The sequence below is a fragment of the Notothenia coriiceps genome, unplaced genomic scaffold, assembly GCF_000735185.1.
Source record: "Notothenia coriiceps isolate Sejong01 unplaced genomic scaffold, NC01 NC01_scaffold00002623, whole genome shotgun sequence".
NCBI classification, from domain to species: Eukaryota; Metazoa; Chordata; class Actinopteri; order Perciformes; family Nototheniidae; genus Notothenia; species Notothenia coriiceps.
This window is the reverse complement of record NW_011335324.1, coordinates 17,717-27,606: the sequence shown is the minus strand read 5'-3', so window position 1 is coordinate 27,606 and position 9,890 is coordinate 17,717. Positions and strand designations below refer to the sequence as shown.

At 41.0% G+C, this 9,890-nt stretch overlaps 3 protein-coding genes across 3 annotated transcripts in view; 2 read left to right on the top strand and 1 right to left on the bottom strand.

The window, feature by feature from the left end:
• Nucleotides 1–406: 406 nt before the first annotated feature.
• On the top strand, nucleotides 407–3,696 carry LOC104968254 (X-ray repair cross-complementing protein 6-like). Its single transcript, XM_010797835.1, has 4 exons — nucleotides 407–572; nucleotides 1,977–2,077; nucleotides 2,169–2,285; nucleotides 3,133–3,696. The coding sequence occupies exons 1-4, from the start codon at nucleotides 451–453 to the stop codon at nucleotides 3,330–3,332; spliced, it is 540 nt and encodes a 179-aa protein (XP_010796137.1). The 5' UTR covers nucleotides 407–450; the 3' UTR covers nucleotides 3,333–3,696.
• Nucleotides 3,126–9,890, bottom strand: part of josd1 (Josephin domain containing 1) — a 14,101-nt gene continuing 7,336 nt past the window's right edge. Inside the window, exons 4-5 of the mRNA XM_010797902.1 lie at nucleotides 4,325–4,329; nucleotides 3,126–3,144 (exon numbers count right to left, since the gene is read on the bottom strand). Of these exons, the coding sequence (XP_010796204.1) occupies nucleotides 4,328–4,329 (2 nt within the window). The 3' untranslated portion in view covers nucleotides 3,126–3,144; nucleotides 4,325–4,327. The remainder of the gene's footprint in view (nucleotides 3,145–4,324; nucleotides 4,330–9,890) is intronic.
• Nucleotides 4,572–7,802, top strand: LOC104968263 (GTPase IMAP family member 4-like). The gene is made up of 6 exons (XM_010797847.1): nucleotides 4,572–4,633; nucleotides 5,623–5,673; nucleotides 5,788–5,838; nucleotides 5,931–5,981; nucleotides 6,472–6,513; nucleotides 7,048–7,802. Exons 1-6 carry the CDS (start codon nucleotides 4,579–4,581, stop codon nucleotides 7,731–7,733), a joined length of 936 nt encoding a protein of 311 aa, XP_010796149.1. The 5' UTR covers nucleotides 4,572–4,578; the 3' UTR covers nucleotides 7,734–7,802.

The following is a 9,890-nucleotide window of genomic DNA, read 5'->3' as shown; positions in this document are numbered from 1 at the left end:
CATGAAGAAGAGGGGACACATGTTGATGTAGAAGAGACATGAAGAAGAGGGGACACATGTTGATGTAGAAGAGACATGAAGAAGAGGGGACACATGTTGATGTAGAAGAGACATGGAGAAGAGGGGACACATGTTGATGTAGAAGAGACATGAAGAAGAGGGGACACATGTTTGATGTAGAAGAGACATGAAGAAGAGGGGACACATGTTGATGTAGAAGAGACATGAAGAAGAGGGGACACATGTTGATGTAGAAGAGACATGAAGAAGAGGGGACACATGTTGATGTAGAAGAGACAGAAGCTATGGATTGAGAGTTCTCTTCCAGCCAGAGGTGATTTGTTACAGAGAGGTTTTGGGCAGGAAGGTTTTCCTTGGTTATCAACAGTGATAGGAAATGTATGCAAACACAGTTTTATTTGTAATCATGTCTCTGTTCCAGGTTTCAACATGATCTATCTGCCGTACGCTGACGACCTGCGGACCCTCGATACCCCCCGCTGTCCGTGGGCCTCAAAAACACAGGTGGACAAGATGAAGGAGATCGTCACCAAACTGCGCTTCAAATACAGGTCGCTGCACAGCTTCAGTACTTTACAGAGTTCTGAGTTTATAGAGCACTTTAAATGAATGAAGAAATAAACTAAGGAAGCTATTAAGCATGAAATCCTGAGAAAAGTATGTGGTTACAAATTTGCATTGTTACAGTAATGAAATCAGTTGTGTTTTGAATAAAGAGGCATGCACACAGTTAATTAAATACAAATAAAACAAGCACACATACAGGGGAAAAGTTAGTTTTTAAATACTTAAAAATTATTCGGAATAAAATATACGATGGTGCTATTACTTTAGATGAAGTGTTCCTGAATAAAAAGTCTTTTTTTGCCGCATTAACTAAACAAAAAGTATATTTATTTATTTATATAATGCCCTAGGGCTGCTCGATTACGGCAAAAATGCCAATGACGATTATTTATAACGATTGCTGGTTGATTTCAGAGACAAGATATATTTATTTATTATAATAATTTAACACAAGGCCATTTGAATGTGCTTTACAATAACATTAAAAGCATCTAGACATAAGGCATTCAAATACTACAAATAAAAACAAGCTAAAACAGGAATAAAATACAAGAAGAAAAGTTACATTTTGGTGTTTTCTATGATTAATTACTTGATTTATTAAAAGACAGCGAGAAGGAAAGTATTTAACCTTGCAATGAAATTTACACTTTCACAATCAAACCCACAGAGCACTGGTTTCCCTTCCTTGGTGTGCTTTACAATAATAATAATAATAATAATAATAGCTTATATTTATATATAGCTCTTTTTACGAACTGAAAGATGCTTTACAGTGTAAGAGGGGGTGGACAAACAAAGACAATTATTTGGGGGCGGGGCTTATGGATAGACATCTCTGCTCATTAGGACGTCATTCATTTAGTGTTATTTGTTTGTAATGTGATGCAGGAGCGATGCGTTTGAGAACCCGGTCATCCGGCAGCACTAGTAGTAATTCATTATGTCAAACCTTGGAAAGTGTCTAGATACCCCGGCCCTAATGCCAAAGGAACTGCACACTGAATAGGTTTTGCCGTTTGATGTCTATGGCTGGACCGTTGCGTAAAAAGGACCGAAGCTCCGTGTTGAGGGTTTCTGCCCCGTTACTTCTCTGCTGTTTTCTTGTCCCTCTTGTCATCAGCCACTAACCATTCATGCAAATTACTGTGCTCTCCAAATATATTTAAAATTAATATTAAAATCCTCCATGTTGCTCTCACACGGTAGACAACGGAACACTAAAGACAAGAAAACCAATTGACCAATCAGAATCGAGTATTCAACTAAGCCATGTAAGAAGTAAGGGATGCAGCGAGAAGGTCTTTATGGGGAAAAGATCAGGAGCCCGACGTGTTTTTAAAAATAATATGTAATAATTAGTGTTATTTGTTTGTAATGTGTTGCAGGAGCGATGCGTTTGAGAACCCGGTCATCCAGCAGCACTACAGGAACCTGGAGGCTCTCGCTCTGGATATGGACGCTCCGGAGAACACAGAGGACCTCATCAGTGAGACTCAGATTCAGATATTAAGAAATCCTCTCATAGCTGCCACAACTTCCTGTTCCTCCGTCTCACACTTTATTCTCCCCTTCCTCAGTGCCGAAGGTGGAGCAGATCGACCAGCGTCTGGGTCCTCTGGTTGAGGAATTCAAGGATCTGGTTTACCCAAACGGATACAACCCTGAGAACAAACCAGGAGCCAAACGCAAGACAGGTCAGAGCCGGAGACACTACAGAAACGTTGTGCATTTATATAGCACTTTTGCAGTCTTTGTAACCTTTCAAAGCACTTTAGGACATCTGCATTCAAACACACAATTCAGTATATAATGCGTGTTTTAAATATAAATAGTTCTACGGTAGAGGCTTTAAGAGAACGCAATTAATTGGACGTCGTCTTTCAGTATCTTTCTATTTTTTACTTATACATATATAAGTATCTTTTATACACGTATAAAGACTCTATATTTATTAAGTGGACAGTGAAATCAAAAGTGTCTCACGGCACCCTCCCTATACTGTACTTAACCTGGGTACAATACATAGAAAAAGACACTAACATTCTTGTTTTTATCACAAGTTTATTTTGTTCTGCTGCAATATACAATATCTTCAGGGCTTTCATCAGCACTGAATAATGTTGAAAAACATAAATTAAGGCAGCACAATTAACCAGATTTTATTAAAATTGTCATATGGACCATTGCAATATTCAAAATGCAGGAACACGATATTTGTTAAAGGCTAAACATGTGTTCAAATTAAAGTATTGTGGGCTGAGAAGATATCATGACCTTCAAAATCTATTCTACCAACTGAACAAAACACATATTTGTTGGTACAGTTCATACAGCTATTAATAATGTGAATACTGCTGAAAAAATATCCACCTTGTGAATATCATGAATTATTGAAATTGCTATTGAAATAAAGGAATCACAACTAGTTATTCTTTCCGAATGGTGCAGCCCTTACGTCACTGTTGCTGTGTTTATTTAGTGCTGTATTGTATATTAAAAATCTGATTTATCTTAATGTTTCCTCCATGGATTAACCTGCAGCTGATGCCGGAGGTGGAGCTGATAAGAAACCCAAAGTGGAGGTATCTGAAGACGAGCTGCGGGCCCACGTGCAGAAAGGCACCCTGGTAAAACTGACGGTGCCGGTGCTGAAGGACGCCTGCAAACAGTTTGGGGTTCGGACCACCGGCACCAAGAAGCAGGAGCTGATGGACGCTCTGATCGCGAAACTCGGACCCTGAGGAGTTCAATATGAACCTCACGGTGCCTTCATGAGCAGATTATTTTCAAAATCCAAAAATTCTGGTACATTTCAGGATTTACTTTAAAAGCAGGTTACATGTTTTTTTGGGAAATGTGGGTTGAACCAAAATACTGTTTGTACAAATCTAAAACCTTTCTGTTGGGGCTTGATAAGATAAAACATGTTGTTTTAAGGCAACTTTGTTCAGTGCAGTTCAGTGCTAATGTCTGCAATTACTGCCACGTTTAATTAAAAATGTTTAAATGTTAAAAAAAACTATTTTCTATGTCTGATCTAAATTGTTTTCTCATTTGTTTTAGTGAATTAGAAAGAAGCAATAAAAAATATGTTTTCCAGTATAACTTGAATTCCTTAATTGTATTTTTTTCCATAGAATAATTTCTAATACCTCTTGATTTCTTTTTTTTGTGTAATGATATTTGTAGTTTTAGTTGTTGTTGTTTTTGTTGTAATACTCACTTCACCCACAATAGGCGGAAATGCACCACCAGCCAATGTTTTACATATAACAAAAAGCGTTTGGCTGGTTGTGCACAAATTAGTATTATGCTGCTTCCAAGTTACTTAAATGTTATTTCTTTATGAAAACGCGGGAAAAACAATATTTGTCAGTTGAAAATTCAGTGTGTTGTATACAAGCAGATTTGTGCTAATTATAAAAACGGTTATAACTAAAGAAAGACATTACAGTAGGGTTACATTGCTTGCTAACACACAAAATGGCCAGAATAATTTTTAGCAGTGTTTTAGTCCTCTACGACGTGGTCTACATCATGTGACAAATTGGCATTTTCCCATGACTCGTGAGATTACTACAAAATGCATAACATACTTTAGAACTCGAAAACATCCAATCAAGGCTTTTTATAATATATAGATTTGTAACATAACACTTCAGACGTATTCACTCAATCCATTTTTTTCATTACTTTCCATTCTGTCTAGTTCTCTTTTATATATAATTTACATAAACTCTTTACAACATACAATGGTGGGAAATGGAAATGTAAGTGGAGACAGACTCTAAATTTAAATATAAAGAAACACGTGGATAGTTTTTCAGTGTCGCAAAGCGAATTAAAANCACCCAAAGCTATGAATTCAACCTAAGGGTTATTTTTATTTAGAGAACTTGATTCTGCATTTAATATTTGCATTATTAATTAAACGTTTAGTTTGTGCAACATAACTGACGTTGTGTTTCCCTCTTAGGCTGGTGGAACATGCAGATGGGAACTTTCACTGTGGTCGGGTATCTTCTCTACAGATTCTCTCAGAGTCAGTCACACACACACACACACACACATTCATATACCTGTTATGTTAGCAATGTTATTTCCCTGACGGGACATGGTTTCATGAACAACTCTGGAAACTATAAAGTACCAAGGCTCTTTGGGGATGTGAAGCTGACAATTGAGCGGCCCGACCAAGCAAGGAGGCAGAACGTCCACAAATATAACCGAGTGTGGGCATTTATTAAATCAGACACAATGATTCACAGCCTCAATCCGGCTGAACATGTGCACACCGTCACCAGCCACAGGGATCTCAACCCACACTACCAGCTACCTAACAGACAGGGAAACAGAGCCTAAATACACACACACTAATCAGCAATTAGACACAGGTGGGGGGGAGGAGACAACACAGGGCACCAGGTGCACACAATCAACAGCAACAGACATGGGGGAAGGGGAAAACTTTTCAACATAAAACCAGCAAACAGAGACAGACAAACTAAAACACAGACAGATGCACACACTACATACATTTCGCCACCAACAAAGCTACAAAATTCGTAACGGAGGCCGAGATCTATGGCCCCAAAGATCACCTCCGTTACAAGGGATTTTCTTAAAATCATAATGTGTGCTGATTTGCAAAATAGCATTATAATTTTCCGCATATGTATGAGTGATATAGCATTAGCCATTTCATTGCTGTTTTATAATGGGAAATAATCGAATCAGTGAAACAGTGCCCTCGGACATGTCAATACTCTAAAATGTAAAGTAGATCAAACTTTGGTGAATAATTAACAAATGGTTTTCATCAGACCAGACACTCCTGATATAAGAGCAGCTTATCTCCCTCCATTCTTAGTGACAGTGTCAATGATTTAACCGGCCTGTACAGTACACACACTTACTGATCAAAAACACACATTTCTACAAACAACAGCTTGTTTACTTTTCAAATGGTCAGCCAAACCACCAGTGGATCAACACTGACCTCAACACTGATAGTTTTCTGTTCCTCTGCAGCGCTGCCGGCTCTGATCAGGTGGCCGATTCGTATCTTCTGCTCTCTAACGGGTGAGTTCAGTCACAGAGAGGTCAGAGGTCACTTTGTCCCGTTTGTGTACGGTTATTTATTGTGTTTATGGTTGGACATTTGAATCAATGAATGTGTGTGTTTTTTTGCTTTAGGAGTGTCAACTCTGTGGAGCTGGGTGAGCCATCTAGTGGGAACCCTTCGTGGTATGTCATCAAGTTTATTATAACCAGAGGAATACCAACGTTTCAGCTCCAAAATACAAAAATGAATGTGCTATTTTGTTTTTTTGTGACAGGAATCCAGGGCCTGTGTAAATGGCTGTCTCGAATTTGGCATTTCATAGGATGTAAGTTGCCTGCAAAAGACGATACTATAATTTGTATTATTTTATTATTATTATTTATTATTATAATTCCTTATAATTTTGTATTCATTATTTTTAATATACCTGTTTTTTATTATTATTTGTATTTATTTGTATTTTTTTATATTTGTATTATTATTATTTTAATATTATTTGTATTTTTTAATGTTTTTAATTTAGCAAGTTTATTGCCAATAAGACTTTCAAAAAAAGTGTTCTCTGTGGCTTTACATGCCATTAGCTTAATAGCTTAGCATGACGTTTCAAACAGGTGTTGGATACTCTGCATTGAGTGATTCAGATGGTCTTTTTTAGTAAAGATAAACAGATGTTCAGTTTTGAAATGGATGTTAGTTTTAGGAAGTGACTCAGAAATGCAGCAGCTGACAGCAGTTTGAGTGGAGTGAGGGTATGTTAGTGCTCAAGCTACATGATCATTATAAGCCTATAATTAAATCTGCCTCTCCATCAGCGTCTTCCACCAAGTTCAAGTGGCTGATTGCTGTCATCTTAGGTGAGTTCACCTTCATTTTTTGATACATTTTATTGTTTTTTACAGTTGAATTTATGATATTTTAACGTAAAACTAATTTACTCTGGCCCAGTTTGGCTAAAAATCCGTATTTTCTGGGATGATTTAAGTCAACCTGGAAGTTAGCATCTCCCTGGAAGTTAGCATCTCCCTGGAAGTTAGCATCTCCCTGGTTTCCCCCCAGAAGAAGCCAATAGGATTTTTCCATTGGATTTTGGATTATTTCAGAACGTATGATACTTACACATTTGTTCAGTAAAATAGTCTCACCACATAAACCATATAAAGCTAATGTTACACTGTAAATAAACTCCATGACGTTGCATTCAAGACAAATCTAAAATGTCCCAGTTTACATTTTCTAGTTTTAAAAGTGTTTTAGGTTCACAACAACTAACAATGTTTTCCTAAAGAATTTCAATAAAAGATTCTTCCACATCTGAGACTAACTAATTTCCAGGTTTTTGCACTCCCTCCTGCAGCTCTTTATTAATCATCTTATAAAATCCTCTGCAGGGTCAGAGATGGAGCCCAGCGGCAGCGGCGCCTGTAAACCGGGGCTGAGGCTGATCATTCTGGGGCCGACATGGGGAGGACGGACCTCTCTTGCAGACGTTTTGTTTGGCAAAAGTAAGAAACATGCACCCAAGGGCCCTCTGATGGAGAGCACCAGGAGATCCACAGTGATAGACACCAGAGAGGTGGTAGTGGTGGAGACCCCGGATGTTTTAGGGACCTCTTTGGTGCCGGAGATCAGAGCCAGAGAAGCTCTGAGGAGCCTCCAGCTGTGCGGACCGGGACCTCACGCCTTCCTGCTGGTGGTCCAAGCATCGGGCTCCAAGCCTGGGGTCGACCATGATATAATGAATGCGATCCTAACCACCATCAACACGTTTGGAGCAGAGACAGCAGGCTTCATCATCCCAGTGCTCATCCAGGCAGACCACCGGGATGAATTGCCTAATCCAGATTTCAATTATATGGCTGTTAGGGAGTTTCTGAGGCTCCGGATTGAGGAAAACACGACCCCGAAGGAGCTGAAGAAGATACGCAGGCAGGTGATGGAGCTTGTGATGGAGGTGGAGTCTCAGAACGAGGGCCACTTCGTCCACGAGCTGCAGAAAAGAGAGGAGAGCATCAGGGAGGAGCTGCTCAATCACATGACCTCTGCACTGGCAGAGAAACTGCCTCATGAGTATTAAAGGTCCCCTATCATACTGTTCATCAATATATCACAGGTCTCAGATATATCCAGAGCCTGTCTCTGATTGGCTGAAACACCAAACAGATCATTGCAGCATTACCCATAATCCCCTCTGTTTCAGCCCTGTTTCCAAAGTGCTGATTCTCTGTCTGTTACTTTAGATGAAAATAAGGAGCCCCTCCCCACGCCCCTCTGAGAGACATTTGGTTAAAAAGAACTCAATGGTGCTCTAGGAGGAGATTCAGGTGATAAGGGACCAACAGTCTTCTTACTGCAAAAAATTTGTAAAACAATAAATAAGACGCTCGATCTCTCTCGTATGCTTTTCGTCTTTTGCACTATACTGCAACGTCATGTGTGTTACTTCGTTTTAACCCCACACCTCAGATCTTCGCCTCCGACCCTTCGTATCGACCATACCCTCATCGGGCAGGGCACGCTAGTCCCTCTCCGCGCTTCCACTATTATTCCACCGTAAATAAGCAGTTTTTCATATCTTAATTCCTATTGTTTCTTATTTTTTTACGTGATATATTCATTATGACCCTTTATAGTTATGAACAATCGACCTCATAGACGTTATCATAACCACAAATGAAATCAAACTTAACAACTACTCATCATCCTATGCAACTTCAGACCCACTTAGGTACGGTCGCAAGATTGAGGACCTATACCTAGTCGACATCCTAAACTACCAACAAGATGACCCGAACGATGTGTTGTCTATCCTTACGGACCAACCCATAAAGTACTGACACCAAAACTTCAGACGAAACTCATCCTCGTGAGAGAGAGCAATTTACCTGCTACTAAATGCACACATCCACTTGCATAAAACTTCTTACGCGTCCGACGAACGGTTTCTTGCTGGCCCTCTGACCGATCCGACAAACGCAGCCCCCTCCCGACATCTCTACTCAATCTTCGAGAAAAAGCTCCTGACTAAGACAGTTAGGAATGAGTATGTAGCCATTTTTGTCTACGTTGCACACTAAATATCTGACACCGAACAACATGTAATCGACCACACGTTCACTCGCCATTATCATTCTTCCTAAGTCCCCCCCCTGTCCACACCGACCGTGCCCCGCTCCCCCTCACTCCACTCATCCTTCGCTCTCTCCTCCCGGACCCCGACCAGTTATGGACCCATCACTACGTTCACACTATAATACTTAAGCTCCCTCGCTTGTCCTACTAGCGACCGCCATCAATAATTTGTGGGAGTCAAGGTGACGCCGCTTGTGCCTAAGAGGGAACGGCTTCTCTCTACGCTATTCGGTTCCTCCTGCCCACCGTATCTTCTGTTTGACCGAGCCATACGTCAAGCCCACCTCACACTCCCATGAGTTCATAAGTCCATATTACCTCCCACATGATCTCCTCTCGCTTTGGTCATCGTACTGCCCCCCCTACCCCTGCCCACACGCCCCCCCCACCCGCTCGTCAGTCTAGCTCAACGCTTCTGCTCTCCTCAAAACGAGTCAACCACGCCCACCTACTGCATCGAACTCATCTCTACTCTTAGTCTATATCTCCTACCGAAAGCAGGAGAAGTCTTCCAGTGGGACTAACAATCAGCCGTTTTAGTCCCGCACAAAAGTCGACAGAGAACGCATGTCCCTCCCAGTTGTACACAGCGAGAGAGAGGGCGCCACAGCGTACAGCATGAACGATGTAGTTGTACACAGGGGAGAAGAGTACAGAGAAGATGTAGTATGTACACAGCCCGGGACAGCAACGCTCAAACGAAAACATCGCTGACGCTGCCCAGCGGCGACGCATCACACTTGTACACGGCGCGAGACAGAGCACCAGACCGCACACGCCATGCTTAGTCCTCTCCACAGCGCGCACAGCAAGAAGCATTAGTTGTACACAGGAAGGAGAAGAAGTACCGCAAATGATGTATTGTACACAGGGGAGAGAACACCCTTTCTCTGAGACTTCCTCAACGTCCTTGTTTCTCTAAGAAGACGAGAACCAAACAGACGACGTCCGCACAAGGTATATTTTTGGACAGACTTCTTACATCCGACTTAGTCTAAACACGTTGAAATACTCACAGTCTTGCCTACAACAAGCAGACCACTACATTCGGCTCATCACGGCTAGCGTCCGTTGCGCTTCCATTAGGGGGGCGGGAGGGTAC